Raw genomic sequence first — 16,926 nt, 5'->3', positions numbered from 1 at the left:
TCTCTGCCTGTCAATACTCCTAAGGGGCCATTTACTGTATATTTCCAACCTGTATTAGACCTTCCAAAATGCATTACATGCATTATCCTTCCTACCTGTTTAAGTGCGGTCCTTGCTTGCACAAGCTCCGTGGATTCCACTGCAGGAGCTGGAGTGGAGGTCATTTGTGGCACTGATTTTGGTTTCCCTGGACACGGTTTTGGAGTGGACGAAATTAAAGATGTACCCTCTGTTGCTGGACCTGAATGATGACAAAAATGACAGCACCTGTCTTTTTTTTAAAAAAAATACTACCTTGAAAGCCAAGCTTTAAAAAAAAAATTAAGAACTTAAACTAAATTAATTTGCAGAACTTTAAGAGGAGCTCTCCATCAAAAGGATTGTCAACTTTCACTTCTCTGAAAATTTTATCCAGGTCAGCTTCAATCCAATTTTGGTTAGCTTTCCAGCCCGCCGTCTCTAGCAGCTCTACCTCACCCCATACTCAACTGCATGTTTTTGAAAAATTGAGTTCTGGATTGTGGGGGTCACTGGCTGGATCAACATTTATTGCCCACTCCTGGTGGCCCTTCCGAAGGTGGTGCTGTGCTGTCTTCTTGAACCACTGCAGTCCATATGGTGATGGTACACCGATTGTGACATTAGGGAGCAAATCCTGACTTTTGTCCCAGTGACAACAAAGGAACCGTGATCTCGTTAGGATGGTGAGTGGCTTGGAGGGAAACCTCCAGGTAATGGTGTTCCCAGGTATCAGGTGCTCTTGTCCATCGAGATGGTAGTGGTCTTGGGTTTGGAAGGTGCTGCCAAGCAACCTTGCTGAATTCATGCAGTGCATCTTGAAAGTGGTACTCTGCTACAACTGTATGTCAATGGTAGAGGGATTGAATGTTTGTGGAAGGGGTGGTAATCAAGGAGACTGCTTTGCCTTGGATGGTGTTGAGCTTCTTGGGTGATGTTGGAGCTGCACTCACCCAGGCAAGTGGAGAGTATTCCATTATACCTGGCTTGTGCCTTGTCCAAGTTGCACAGGTTTTAGGTAGTCAGGTGGTCAAGTCACTCGCCACAGGATTCCTAGCCTTTGACCTGCTCTGGTAACCAGTCTGTATGTGGCTAGTCCAATTCAGTTCCTTTTGGGGGGGGTTGGGGGTGGGGTGGAGAGGGGAAAGAGAGACTGGAGCACCTGGAGGAAATCCACGCGGACACCAAGGATAATGTGCAAACGTCACGCAGTTACCCAAGGCTGGTATTGAACCCGGGTCCTGAGGCAGCAATGATAACCACTGTGGGACTCAGCGATGGTAATGCTCATGTTATGGGTGGTGGGTTAGATCCGCTCTTTTTGGAGATGGCCACTGCCTGGCACTTGCATGGCAGGAATGTTACTTGTCACTTATCAGCCCAAGCTTGAATATTGTCCTGTTCTTGCTGCGGTTAGACATGGACTGCTTCAGTATCGGCGTCGTTGTGAATGGTGCAGTCATCAGCGAATTTCCCCACATCTGATCTTATGATGGAAGGTCATTGATTAAGCAGCTGAAGATGGTTGGACCAAAGATACTACCCTCAAAAACTCCTGCAGTGATGTCCCGGGACTGAAATGGCAGATCTCCCAACAACCACAAACATCTACCTTTGTGCTCTGTATGACTCCAACCAGCGGAGTGGTTTTTCCCCAATTCCCATTGAATCCAGTTTTGCTAGGGCTCCCTGATGCCATACTCGGTCAGCAGTTTACTGATTATCGAGTGTAGACTGATGGTGAGGTATTTGGTAGAGTTGGATTTGTCCAGTTTCTTGTCTACAGGACATACCTGGGCAATTTCCCACTTTGCCAGGTAGATGCGAATGTTATAGAGGTCCTGGAACAGCTTGGCTCAAGGACTGGCAAGTTGTGCAGCACAAGCCTTCAGCATTATTGCCACAATACTGTCAGGGCCCACAGCCTTTGCAGTATGCAATGCCTTCAGCTGTTTCTTGATATCACGTGGAGTGAATCAAATTGGCTGAAAACTAACATCTGTTATGCTAGGGGGCCCTGGAGGAGACCGCGATGTACCACCCACTTGGTACTTCCGGCTGAAGATTATTGTGAATGCTTCAGTCTTATCTTTTGCACTCGTGCTGGGCTCCTCCATCATTGAGGTTGGGGATAATTGTGGAGCTTCCTCCTCATGAAGCTAATTGTCCACCACTATTCATGGCTGCATGTGGCAGGACTGCAGACTTTGGATCTGATCAGATCATAGAATTTACAGTGCAGGAGGAGGTCATTCGGCCCATCTAGTCTGGACCAGTCCTTGGAAAGAGCACCCGACTGAAGCCTCCACCCTATCCCATCTAACCGTTTTTTTGACACTATGAGCAATTTAGCATAGCCAATCCATCCAAGATGCACATCTTGGGACCATGGGAGGAAACCGGAACACCCGGAGGAAACCTACGCAGAAACAGGGAGAAAGTGCAAACTCCAGTCACCCGGGTCCCTAGAGCTGTGGGGCAGCAGTACTAACCACTGTGCCATTGATTGTGGGATTGCTTAGCTCCGTTATTGCTTGCTGCTTCTGCTGTTTGGCATATTTAGTTCTGTGTTGTAGCCTCACCATGTTGGCACTTCATGTTTAGGCATGCCTGGTGCTGCTTTTAGCATTCCCTCCTGCACATTTCATTGAACCAGGGTTGGTTTCCTAGCTTTGTGGTAATGATAAGAGTGGGTGATATGTCAGGCCATTAATTTACATATTGTGATAGAATCCAATTTGGCTGCCTAACCCCAACCACAGTGCCTCATGGATACCCAGTTGCTAGCTGTTTGAACTCCATCCCGTTCAGCAAGCTTGTAGTTCCGCACAACACAATGGACAGTATCCTCAATGTGAAGACAGGACTTAGTCTCCATAAAGACTGTGTGGTACTCCTACCGATACCGTCATGGACAGATGCATCTGTAACAGGCCGATTGGTGAAGACGAGGTCAGATATGTCCTTCCCGCTTGTTGGTTCCCTCACACCTTTTTCAGACCCAGTCTAGCAGCTATGTCCTTTCGGTCCCAGGCAACTTGGCTTGTGGTGGTACTACCGAGCCACTCTTGATGGCGGACATTGAAGGCCCCCACCCAGATTACATACTGTGCCTCCTCCTGGTCAAAATGGAGGAGCGCTGATTCATCAGCTGTGGGGGGTAATCAACAGGTTTACTTGCCCATCTTTGACCTGAAGCCATGAGGCATCATGGGGCCCAGAGTAGATGTTGAGGACAGGACTCCCAGGGCAACACCTGCCCAACTGTATATCACTGTGCCGCCACCTCGGCTGCATCTGTCCTGCCAGTGTCACAGGACATAACCAGGAATGGCAATAGCGGTGTCTGGGACATTTTCTGTGCAGTATGACTCTTGGAGTATGACTATGTCAGGCTATTGCCCGACTGCAGCACAGCACTCCCAATCTTGAAACAAGACCCAATATGTTAGTAAGGAGGACTTTGCAGGGTCAACAGAGTCTGTCTCAGTCATTTCCGGTGCCCAGGTGGATGCGGAGTGGTCCATCCTATTTCTTTTTGTTTCCTTCATAGTGGACAATTACAACGGAGGCGCTTTTCTGCTGCATTTCAGAAGGCACTTCAGAATCAAACTGTGGCTCTGGAGTCACATGCCAACCAAACCAGGCAAGGACGGCAGGTTTCGTTCCCTAAAAGGGCATTAGTGAACTAAACAGTTTTTTCAACAATCAACGATGGTTTCATGGTCACCATTAGGCCAGATGTTTTATTCAATTCAAATCTGCCATGGTGAGATTCGAACCCAGTTCTCCAGGGCATTACCCAGGTCCTCTGGATTACTAGTGCAGCAACAAAGTCTCTGTGCCACCGCCTTTCTATCTAGCACAACAGCAACTTCAGCACAATAGCAACTTGAATTATCTGAGTCCTATGCTGCGAAATATCACAAAACCTTTTCATCGCCCTCCTTAAAACACCTCTTTGATCTCACCACAAGTCCATTTTACTGTTACGTCTCAATTACCTCGAGATGGCTTTGTCAGAAGCATCATGCAAATTACTATTATCATTAGGTTCTACATTGATTACTTGAATGTAATTCTCTTTTAAAAAGTAATTGTAGGGTAGGGCTGCACGGTGGAGTAGTGTTAGCACTGCTGCCTCATGGCACCAAGGTCCCAGGTTCGATCCTGGCCCTGGGTCACTATGCACGTGGAGTTTGCACATTCTCCCTGTGCTTGCGTGGGCCTCACCCCCACAACCCAAAGACGTGCAGGGTAGGTCAATTGGCTATGCAAAATTGCCCCTCAATTGGAAAAAAAAAAACTGGATACGCTTAAATTTTTAAAAAAAAAGTAATTGTAGGGTTTAACAGCCCCATGCCGCAGTGTTAAACAGCAAGCCAAGTTTTGGTGTCTCATAACAGATAAGCAACTATTCAAGAATCTAGTTAAAACAAATGTACTCTATAGAAGGGCAACTCATTCTTAAAAGGATTGTGCTCGTAATTTAGTCTACAAAGAGGGATAGCATTTATAATAAACATTCCTCAGAGTTAAATTGTGTCTGGTGTGTCACTCCTTACCCTGGACTGGAATGGTCACTCCAGTCATCTGTGCAAGTAGTATGCGGTACATATCACGCTGCCGTACAATTGATTCTACCAGCTGCATCTGATGAGTCCGCGCATCACGAAGTCGTCCGAGTTCATTTAAGGCTTCCGCAAGATTCAACTCAAGCTCAGAAATTCTAGAATTCAAAAAGATTTTCTCAATCTGCTGAAGTGATGCCTCAGAGCCATAAGCAACGTTGTGGTTGATTAATATAATATGCTATATTTTGTTGAGGGGGGCCTCAATGAGACAGAGACATTGAGAGAGGGAAGAAATGAGCATGGAAAAAAGCATGCAAAAACTTTTATTTTATGGAGGAGCAGAGAGCAAGCAGTATCTTGAAGAAATCAACAATGGGTGCACAGGTTCAGAAAATAGCCTGGCATGGTTATGTTATGAAGGAACGTGAAGAGAATTCATAAATTAATCTGTAGACGCAGTGAATGTAACTTAAAGGACAGAAGTCATGGATATGCTATGGCTTGGATAAAGAGATGCGCAAGTAAAAGGTGAAATTTAAGTGCCAAAAAGAGCCGAATTAACAAAGAATTTTGAATATGCACTACCAAGGCACAAAAGCTGGGAACATGATCATGTTATATAACACCAGAAACATGTGGATGTTAGCAGAAAGTGAGAAAGATATCTTGAGTTTTGTGAAATGGCACATCATTATTTATAAAGTAAATTAAATTGTCCTCACCCAGATAAGGCAAGATATGTCAAGAAGTTGTGATATAGTGAAACCAAGGAATCTAATAATTGCAAATATGCTCTGGAGGGGTGTATTTAACAGGCCAAACTATTTTTATGTGAGAACTGATTAGGAAGACAGATTGGATGGGATGGGAAGGAACTGAGGTTCATCATATATGGATTACCCCAACAACACTGAACAGATGAGGGCAGCAAGGTGGCACAGTGGTAAGCAGTGCTGCATCACAATGCCAGGGACCCGGGTTGAAGTTTGACCGTGGGTCACTATTAGTGCGTGTGGAGTTTTCACATTCTCTCCGTGTCTGTTTGGGTGTCCAAATGCTCCGGTTTCCTCACACAATCCAAAGATGTGCAGGTCCAGTGGATTGGCCATGTTAAAATTGACCTGCAAGTTCAGCACGGTTAAGGGGAGTGGGTTGAGGTTGGGATGCTCTTTCAGAGGATCGGTACAGAGACGATGAGCAGGATAGCCTCCTTCAGCACTGTAGGGATTCTATGATTCACCTGAGAGAAGTGGACAATAGGGCATATAATTTCAGGAGTTAAGGGAAAGATGGTAAAAGAGATGAGGGCAAATGTCACACTTGCATTCTAAAAGGGTGAGCTCATGTCAGAAGTGTCATTAAGAGGGACCTCTAGGACAAGTAGTTCAGAGAAGGTAAAAAGAAAAGGCAGTATATCAATGGCAGAGTTCATCCTTTACAAGGGCTGGTCCAAGGTCACAGCCACATAAGCTGTGTTAATTTCCAAAAAAGCAAATTCCAAAAGGAATAGTGTTTGAACTGCAATTTCATCCCAATTTTAAGCCAGAAGCAACCTCAAGGAGATAGAGATTCCAAGGGCAGGAACTATTGCTGGGTTTTGCTAATAGTTTAAAACTTATGGGATGCTGTTTGGGGAGGTTTAGCTTTGAGGTTCGGAAAGTAGAGGGATTTGGAACTGGGCCAATTTAAATCAATTGTGTACAGCCATTAATGTAGCAAGTGTATGTTTTTATATGCTTTTCTTATTTGTGTTTCTTTTTAACATTTATTTAATTTAATTATGATAAAAAGACTGGAACATTCTTTCCTGGTCTTCACATCTTTCCTCACATTATATCAAATTGAAAAAGAAGTTTAAGATCCGGCATTCCAAGTTTCTGTTCAGAGAAGCAGAATATCTTGGCACTCATCAGCTGGGCTCTTAACAATATACATACATATGGGAAGGGAAGGGAACGAAAAGGAAAAGGCAACCAGGAACCTGTTTGTGATGAACACTGTGCATCAATCAGGTCTGCATTAGAATTTTAGCAAATCAAAATGGTCTCAAATGAATCAAGTATTTACCGTGTTGAAGTTTTTTCTTCTTCCTCTTGTTCCTGTTTCTCAGCAAGTTCACGAATGGCTACCAGCAGTTGTTGATTCTGTTGTTGCAACTCCTCAACGTTACGATAAGTTACCAGATGCTGTGTAATGACTTCAGAAGAACTAGTTATGTCGGCAGAACTAACTTCATCTTCACGTAGAATATGATTCCCACGAGCATCCTCCAGTTCCATCAAAAGAACTCTATTCTGAATCACAAAAAAGGGCTTAGCTAGTTTATGTTGGAGGTCAGATGTGCAGCAATTAGAGCAATGACACGCCTAGTCTAATGTGTTTAATAATTGAGTACTTGCAACATTGCAAGAGAAGTACATGTAAGCAAATGAGGTAAAATGGCAAGTACACCACTGCAGATACAATTGAAACATTCAATATTCGCATTTAGCTTTTTCTCTGTAAAGATTTCAGTGCCAAACAATGGTGAATGTGAAAGGTTATCAATTATAATGATTATCAATATAGCACACCTACTGATAGTAACCAAGATCAACGACTGCAACAGGAGCTTTGCTAGTCTATTAACTTGGCTATATATTTCACTTCCTCTCCATTTCAACAGCAATTGGGAAAATAGGTGTGGGCCTGTTCCTCCACCCACATCCACAAAACATGTACACTAAAGGAAAACAGGCAAAGGAAAATATTACCAACCTGCTGAGAGAGGTCTCGCACTTGCATTTTTAATCTCTGGTTCTCCCTGCTGAGCAGTGAAGAATGCTTATTCGCATCATCAGTACCTCTTTGCAAACGGCGGATTTCCTACAAAGAAAAGTTGTAACCAATGTGGTGAATCCCACTAGTGATCTTTCTCATTAAGCTGAACAAGTCATCAGTAGTTAGCATTGCAGCCACACGGCACCAAGGACTCTGGTTCGATCCTGGCCGTGTGGAGTTTGCACATTCTCCCTGCATCTGCGTGGCTCTCACCTTCACAAACCCAAAGATGAGCAAGGTAGGTGGATTGGTCATGCTGAATTTCTCCTTAATTGGAAAAGAATTGGGTATTTTCAATTTTAAAAAAGAAAAAAAATCTAAGCTTTGTAGTATGCTATGAGGTATACATTTACTTTTAGAACCAATGTTTATAAAAATCATCAACACAATGAAGGGATTGTGCAGAATCTTCAGTAACCGTCCATTAACATAGGTCAAGAGTGACTTTAGTGGGTACTTTTAAGTCAAAAAGTAGGTTTTTAAACAGACAACATTGCAGCGATACCTCTGTCAAACATTTCTTGCTGCTTTTGCCTTTTATTGATACAATATGTGGCGGTTGTAATTTTTATTTTGTCTAATTTCACAGCACGTGCTACACTAGTGAATTTGTATTCTGATAATCGGTAATCTTAAAATAACTTTCAAAGTTGATTATTCCATCAGGCTAGGACAGGACATAGAATGCATCAGGTATTCATCACTACAATAGATGGTGGACAATTGGATTGCTGAGAAAAATCATGAAAAAATCTTAATGTTTGTAAAATAATTGCACCGAAAAATACTGGAGTCCAATTACTGTTTTGACACCAAACTTGCGGAGGCCACACTTCCGCATGCATGTAGTTACACTGTCGCAAATGTGAAAGTCTGCAGTTGAAACAGCTGATAAAAATACAGCTCTTTGGGAGAGTTCAAATACCTTTATGGAATTCTCTCTGGATTAGAGTACAATGTCAACCACTGTAGAACCAAACCAAATGGCAGTTAACAAAATCTGCATACAAGGTACACCTTACAGCTCATTATTTTTCAGACCGAAAGCATAATCATTTGCTTAGTCTCCAAGTTCCTGTCTTAGAATTTTGCAAAAGATGATTGCAGTAGGCGACTTCCGGTGGCAATATGGTAGGTGGATGTCGCACGTTAGGTGGCTGCTGCTAGAGTCTCTGATTTTTGGCCTTTTATGCCTGGTTTCAGGGGTATTTTGTGAATGAGTTGGTGTGGGAAGTTATAAGGTGTGGTAAGTTATAGGGAAGACAAGAAATGTCGAAGACCCAGAAGGATGTTGGAAAGAAGGGGTCGAGCGAGGCTGCGAGACGTACAGGTGCAAAGTCTGACCGAGCAGATGTCAGTGGAGATCGAAAGGCTGTTTGCCAAGCATATCGAGGTGGTTTGGAGGGAGATGATGACTGCAATGAAAGAGTGGATGTAGGAGGCGATTGCCCCGGTAAAGGCGTAGTGATGGAGACAACAGTCAAGGTGTGGGACCAAGGAGAGAAGTTGAAGGGGGTGGAGGAGGCACTGTTACAACACAACAGCCAGTTCACCTCGATGGGTGAGGATCTGCGGAGAGTGGCAGAGGTCAACAAAGTTCTCAGAGCCGCAGTGGACGACCTGGAGAACAGGTCGAGGAGGCAAAATCTGAGAATCGCGGACCTGCCTGAGTGGGAGGGCCCGAGGCCGACAGTGTACTTTGCAAAGCTGTTTGCGCAGTTGATGAGGGAGGGGGAAGAATCATCCCTCTACCAGTTGGACAGGGCACATCAATCCTCAGGCCAAAGCCTAAAGCAAAAGAGCCATCACGAGCAGTTACAGTCTGCTTTCACAGTTACCGCATGAAGGAGAAGGTTTTGAGCTGTGCAAAGCAGAAGTGCAACGGGAGGGCGCTGGTATATGAATATACCACGTCCTGACGGCAGAAGCTGGCAAGGCGGCGACTGGTCTTTGGGTGGGTGAACCTAGCATTGTATGGCAGCGGTGTGAGATTTGGAGTGGTCTATCCTGTGAAGTTGAGTGTGACTCACAATTCCAGGGATTTTTATTTCAAGACGGTGGAGGCATCAGTTAAGGCTGAAGGACTGGGACTGAGATGGACTTGGTTGGTGGGGATGATTTTTTTCTTATGGAGGGTTTTCTATTTGTTTGTTTTCTGTTTCTTGAATGGGGAGTTTTGTTTACATATTTTGAGTTTTGTTTGTCTTTGTTCCTATGGGTGCAGTTCCGTATTGTTTTTGGTTTAAGGGAGGTGGGTTTTTGGGCATGTCCTGCCAGGTTACTGAGGGGGGGGGGGCCTCTGGCAGGTATCATCGTATGAGGAAACGAAGGTTGCCGAGTGAACAGGAGTGTGGTGGGGCAGGGGCCAGGGTCATCGAAGCCTGGTCAAGCAGGTTTCAATGGACATGGGAGGTGTGAATGGTGGGGCGAAGGGATCGATAATGGGTGAGGTGTTTGCAAGAGGAAGTGGATGGGGGTGGGGGGGGTTTGTGTTAAACACCTCAGGTCAGAATCGTGATGAGGGGGGTTGGGGACCGGTGAGGAGAGCAAGAGTTTTCGCACACTTGAAGAGTTTAAAGGCTGATGTGGTGATGCTGCAGGAGACCTATTTAAGGGTGAAGGATCAGGTGAGACTCAGGGGAGGGTTGGATGAGTCACGCGTTTCATTTGGGGTGTGATGCTCGGGCTCAGGGGGTGGCAATATTGGTGGGGAAGAGGGGGAGGTTTTCAGATGGAAACGGTGATGGCTGTTCAGGGGGGGCAGGTATGCTACAGTAACTGGAGCATTGGAGGGGAGGTTGGTAGCGCTGGCAAGCGTACATGGCCCCAATTGGGATGCTGCGGGGTTTGTGAAATGGGTGCCTTCCAGGATCTCTCTTGGGACCTGTATAAGTTGGAGCCACTGGAGGAGGAATGGGAGATGAGGGAGGTTTTGGTGATGTGAAAGATCCAGAATTCTTGAACTTTTGGCCCACGATGTTGTGCCGACCATTTATCTAAGATCAACCTAACCTACACCCCTTCAATTTACTGCTGTCAATGTGCCTGTCCAAGAGTTGCTTAACTGTCCCTAATGACTCTGATTCCACCACCTCTACTGGCAGTGCATTCCACGCACCCACCACTCTGACGTAACCTAACTCTGACATCTCCCCTATACCGTCCTCCAATCACCTTAAAATTATATCACCATGTGACAGTCATTTCCGCCCTGGGGAAAAGTCTCTGACTATCCACTCTATCCATGCCTCTCATCGCCTTGTACACCTTTATCAAGTCACCTCTCTTCCTTCTTTGCTCCAGTGAGAAAAGCCCTAGCTCCCTCAACCTTTCTTCATAAGACATGCCCTCCAGTCCAGGCAGCATCCTGGTTAATCTCCTTTGCACCATCTCCAAAGCATCTACATCCTTCCTATAATGAGGCGACCAGAACTGGACACATTCCAAGCGTGGTCCAACCAAGGTTTTATAAAGCTGCAGCAAAACCTCGCAGCTCTTAAACTCAATTCCCCGTTTAATGAAAGCCAACACACCATACGCCTTAACAACCCTGGGTGGCAACTTTGAGGGATCAATGTACTTAGACCCCAAGATCCCTCTGTCCCTCCACACCGCCAATAATCCTGCCTTTAACCCTGTATTCAGCATTCAAATTCGAACTTCCGAAATTAATCACTTCACATTTATCAAGGTTGAACTCCATTTGCCACTTCTCAGCCCAGCTCTGCACCCTGTCAATGTCCTGTTGTAACCTGCAACAGCCTTCAACACTATCTGCAACTCCACCAACCTTCGTGTCATCAGCAAACGTACTAACCCACCCTTCCACTTTCTCACCCAAGTCCTTTCTTAAAAACCACAAAGTGCAGAGGTCCCAAAACAGAACATCCCAGAATTATCAAGATCTTTAGCACCTTGAAATAATTAGATATCACCGCTGCCAGATAGACTGATTCAATTCATTGGGACCATCAACCAGGGCCTAAGGGATGAATATTTGGACAGCAGCATGTATTACTATTGTTATGCGAGACGTGCGTGCTGGCTGGGTAGCATAAATAGCAACAACTGGGGGATCTAGACAAAGCCCAATATGACAGCAGCTCAACAGTTGATGACCAGAACAGGCAGCAAGCGCTCAGGGTAGTGGAGGGAGGTCAGCAGTGGATCGTCGTGGTGCCAGTTGATGGTCAGCAGACCAATAACATAAATAGTGGGAGAAACCATGCATGCACCCGCCAGCATGGTGCAAGCTGAGTGATAACTGTTCCTGGCCGAATGGCATCAGGAGCTAGTAAATATCTGAGTGAGAGTCCAGTTGTCATAAACCGCCCCATTGCTCCAAAGATTACAGACCACAGAACTGCTCAAAGATAATGGCTGATACTGCGATGGCTCAAGGATATTAACAAACAAAAAACAAGAAGCTGATGACAGCACAACTCAAAACAAAAGTTACCTTCATGGCATCTTCTAGTTTAGCTGAGAGATGTGCCACAGCCTTCTGCACACGTTCATATTCTTCTCGTTGACGCTTCAAAAGTGGAGCCTTCATCTCCACTTCTTTCACAATTTCATCCAAATATTTGTTTACTCTCTTATTCTCCTGTTTTACCAGTAGCAACTGATCCTGGGCTTCCACATATCCATTATATAACTGTAAAGGCAGAGTAAAACAAAACTGTTAACTTGCGTTTGCATACATCACCATTTTTTAAAGAACAATCGCCAAAATACGTAGAAAATAACCTACCGAGCTTCATTACATCAGCATTAATTTAGCTTTATAAAAGCCAATAATCTCAAAATCAATAAACACTGTTGAACTTGCAGCATACTTCCAGTCTCCAGATTCCAATGGCATCACTGACTATATGTTTCATTCTGCAGTTCAAGTTGTTGCAAAAACAAAACTACTGCAGTTGTAGTTTCACTAAAATTGCTGGAGGCTGTCACAGCTCCAGGGAATTAGTGGCAGTAATCAAAGCTAAAACCCAAGAAGCACAAGCACCCTTTTGAGCAAAACCATTACAGTAAAGGAGCTACTACTGCAGCTCAATATAAAGGAACAAGTCTGGGTCACAGTTATTTGATACTTTATTGACTGACACGAGCATCATACCTCTGTAAGTTTCATTCCTGGTTTTACAATCTTAGCAACTGCGGCTGCAGTGGGTGACATAGCTGCCAGCTCATCTTCGGAAAGGCTGGCCGGTCCTATTGTAAAAATTACATGCAATTAGATAATAAAGCACCATGCAGCTGCATAACTATCTTCAGAACCAAACTAATATGTGCACCTTTGCGCTTGGAAGCTGACAGGAGATGGTTAGCATTTTCCAATTCTTTTTCAAGTTTGTTTATCTTTTCATTTAGTTCACCAACTGCCACGGTCTTTGCGGAATCTAATTCAACCAGTCGATCTTCAGTTATTCTATGGGCTGAAAAAAAACATAATTGCCGTAAGTGCTTAGTCCATAAGTAATTTACAACTAAAAATGCATATTACATGCAATGCAACACAACCCTTTGATGTAGCAATCTTACCTTCATTTGCCTGTTTCAACAGACTATGAAGTTCCTCAACTGCTCTAGTCAGTTCAGTTGCCTTTGCTTCAGAGTCATCTGCAGAACCCTGAAATAAATCAAGCGATTATATTTATATGACACAAATGCACTGTTCCATTGTTTTTAAAAATCAAATTCACCTACATTTACAAAACAATAAAACTACATTCAAACAATTTCGATGGAGAGACCTGTAGTTCATGCATTACTTCAGATTGGTACGGGAGAAATGTCCCAGGTGATCCATAAACAGAATGATCAATCTCAGGTACAAGTGAAATGGGAAGTGCAAAATACTACCATCATGCTTAATTTTAAGTCTTGTAACAGTTAGAAGAGATAATTGTGCCCTTGTCCAGGAATGGAATAAACAGCAACCATTTTCTATGACTTGCAAAAGATAAAGGGAGCAGAGAGCAAACTTTACATGTCTACTCTTCCTCGATTAGGTACTGTAGGACCCATCAGCCACTGCTCAGGGACACCTGGGGGAATGGGGTCTAGAGGGCCAAAATGCAGACCTGCCCCACTGACATAAATGAACCTAGGTCCAGCCTCAGTTGGAAATTACTGCCTTCCTTCTTTTAAAAGTTATGACTAGGTGCATAAATCAATTGGTTTTTGAAAATCGAAGGCAAAAAGAGCTTGGATTAGTTACTAGAGTCAGTGTGAAAAGTAAAGTCGCTGACCTAGGTTTTGCAGTTGAAATAATGCTAAAATAGTTAGCATTTGCCATCATTTACAACTGTGAAACTGACAGCATCTTCTCCCATCTGCACATGGGCAGTGGAAATCTAGAAGTTGCTGTCAGTGATACTGCATTCCTCCACAAGGTGCACTGTTGAAGTTCCTTGCAGGTGAAAATCTTAAAACATGAATTGATGAGAACTTTTATTTTGTGGTTTTAGCTTTCAAAAAAAAACATTGAAATGTTACATCTTACTGTACAGGTGTAACTGATGTAACAAGTCAGTTATTGAAAAACTTTAAATTATGAAAAACAAAATTTTAATTTGTGGAATTATCTGGGACATTGTTGTATTTCAAAGACAAGTAAAAACTTTCATGAGACTTCATGTCATAGGTAGTATCCTACAACAGATCAAAGATATGTTTACCTCCAATACAGACAGCGCACGCCACATTTTCAGAAAATTTTAAATTACAGCATTGCAGAAAATTTGAGAGACTGCTCAACTCTCTCATATCCTAGATATACTGGCTAATACATCATATTCTCAGAATGCATTGCAGCAACATTTCTGTGCTGAATTATATTTCAAGACAAATAATTTGATTAACAGTGGTGGGAAAAGTAAAGAAATGTGCAACATTCTTCAGCCTTGAAGTTCACCACAACTTCTGCATAACGTCAACACAATTTAGATTTTGTGACAATACAATAATATAGAACTAAATAAGTATGAACAGAACTAAATAAGCATCAACTGTGAAAACACATGACATGTACGACTGGAATATTTAGAAAGGATTAGTATGAAGCATTTAGCCAGTACATCATTTATCAGGGATAATACAATAAACCATCTTAAACTTACTTCCCTTTTTAAAATCATGCCTAGGAAGCATCTTGGAATGTTATCTTATGTCAGACATTATACAAATGAGAGTCGTTACACAATGCAAACAGCGTTGACTACACATGAATTTTGAAAGCATTCAAAATTATCAGAACTATATTAGAAGTGCACAATGAACGGCTAGAAAACAATTTTACCTTGTACAAGTTTGACAACTTCAAATGGGCATTCAATTCATTTCGAAACCTTTCCTCCATGGTTGCTGACTGCTCCTTAGACTAGTAAGAAGTATGCTAATCAGTGCACATACACATCACACAAAGCCTGACAATTTTCAAAAGGAACTACATATAACTTAAATAATTGAAAATTGAAGATACACACTTTTTTTAAAAAAAAATCTACAAGCAAAGATTTACAAATTCTATCTTAAAAAATTAAAGGCATTTGCAAATTTAATCTCAAAATATTAGGCACCAAACAGTGGTTCAAATTATGAATGATGCTGCTGAGTTGTGGATAAACTATAGGAGATATGGTGGCCTTGTGGTAATGCCACTGGACTCAATCCAGAGGCCCAGGTCATCCCTCTGGGAACAGTGGCTCAGATCCCACTGTGATAGGTGAATTTAAATTCAATTACTAAAATTTAAAATCTGGAATTGAAAGCTAGTTTCAGTAATGGTGACTATGAAACTACTATCAATTATTGTAAAAACTGATCTGGTTCACTGACATTTTTTAGGGAAGAAAACCTACCATTCTACATGATTCCAGATCCGCAATGACACGGTTGCCTCTTAACTGTCCGAATGAAATAGCTGAGTAAGCCATTCAGTTCAAGGGCAATTCAGGGTGGACATCAACTGCTGCTGCGCCAGTGATGTCCACAATCCAAAGACTAAAAGAGTGCATTATTTGCCATGTTGATTGCTTAAAAACAATTAAAAAGTTAATATTTTACTCTTTACAATAATGTTACATTTGCTTGCCTGGAAAACAATTTGCTACTTCGATTTGTATAATTGAGATTACAAGTGTACTTGATGAGCAAAAATAGAAAATAGCAATTGGACTTGGCCCTATTTTCAAATACCCAGATATCATATCATGGAATTTACAGTGCAGAAGGAGGCCATTCGGCCCATCGAGTCTGCACCGGCTCTTGGATGAATAGGGAATGAACTAACCTCTTTCAGTTTACTCATTAAATCCTCAATTTGCTTTTCAAAGTTTTCCTTGGCTGCTTTTAAAGTCTGAATCTGCTCTTCCATGCTGCACATCTGCAAAATACAACCATTAGAATCAACATCAGGGTCAGGAACTCGCTGCCTGAAAGGGTATTAAGCAGAAACCTCAACTCATTTAAAAAAGATGCCTGGATAGACACCGGAAGTCCACAACCTCAGTGCTATGTGGAGAGGCAGTGACAGTGGTTTTATCACTGGGCTAATAATCCAGAGACCCAGGCTAGAATCCCACCATAGAATCCCACCACAGAAGATGGTGAAATTTGAATTCAGTAAAATCTGGAATTAAACGTTGAATATTGTAAAAAAAACACATCGGGTTCACTGAAGCTCTTTAGAGAAAGAAATTTGCCATCCTTACCTGGTCGGACTGACATGTGACTCCAAACCCACAGCAGTGAGTTGACTCTTAACAATGTCCTCCGAAATGATTAACAAGCCACTCAGTTCAAGGGAAATGAGCAATAAAGGTTGGTCCGGCCAGCCATCCTCAACCCATGAATGAATAGGAAAAAAATGCTGGAAGATGGGTTTAGACTGGGTGGTTCAAGTCAAGAGGTTGAATCCTCATTCCAGCATTTAAGCACAATCTAGAACATGCATATTGTTGGATTTCTTTTTCGAAGTCAGTCTTAAACCAAGGACGCTTCAGGTAGATGAAAGTTCCCCTGATACTGTCCCCAAAAGAGTAAGCAGTTCTCTGTCTGGTTGACAAACTTTCATTCTTCAATCAACACCAGCCAAAACAAATTAAATGGCCATTCATCTCATTGTAACTTGTGGGACGTTGACATACCCAAACAGCTCCATTTTGAGTCAGTGATCTTACATTTTTAAAAAGCAAACACTTTTCGTTTGAGAGTACCTTTAAGAAATGGGTGCTTTTTATAGAATAACTGTTGTGGGTGTACCTTTAAGAAATGGGTGTTTATTACTGCTGTGATGTCAGAGTGTGGGTGGAGCTGGGATGTCTGTGAGCTTTTAGTTTCACTTTGAGAAAAGCTTGGGTGTGTTTTGGTTTTGTTTCAGGGTTGGAGCTGCAGTCAGCCACAGGTGTAATGTTGTTCTCTCTGCCATGTAAAGACTATCTCTTGATCATTTGGTGAATTCAGAGTGATAACTGTTCAGTAGTGAATTTAAACCTGATGTGCTTCT

At 42.9% G+C, this 16,926-nt stretch overlaps 1 protein-coding gene across 1 annotated transcript in view; it reads right to left on the bottom strand.

Annotated features, from left to right (window-relative positions):
- The window catches only part of tprb (translocated promoter region b, nuclear basket protein), a 162,294-nt gene that overhangs the window by 120,250 nt on the left and 25,118 nt on the right, over nucleotides 1-16,926 (bottom strand). The window contains 10 exon segments of the mRNA XM_038793506.1: nucleotides 96-241; nucleotides 4,584-4,747; nucleotides 6,660-6,886; nucleotides 7,350-7,457; nucleotides 11,872-12,069; nucleotides 12,535-12,629; nucleotides 12,713-12,853; nucleotides 12,960-13,047; nucleotides 14,719-14,799; nucleotides 15,712-15,804. Of these exon segments, the coding sequence (XP_038649434.1) occupies nucleotides 96-241; nucleotides 4,584-4,747; nucleotides 6,660-6,886; nucleotides 7,350-7,457; nucleotides 11,872-12,069; nucleotides 12,535-12,629; nucleotides 12,713-12,853; nucleotides 12,960-13,047; nucleotides 14,719-14,799; nucleotides 15,712-15,804 (1,341 nt within the window).

Source organism: Scyliorhinus canicula, chromosome 4, assembly GCF_902713615.1.
Source record: "Scyliorhinus canicula chromosome 4, sScyCan1.1, whole genome shotgun sequence".
In the NCBI taxonomy this organism is placed as follows: Eukaryota; Metazoa; Chordata; class Chondrichthyes; order Carcharhiniformes; family Scyliorhinidae; genus Scyliorhinus; species Scyliorhinus canicula.
This window is presented reverse-complemented; position numbering and strand designations above follow the sequence as displayed.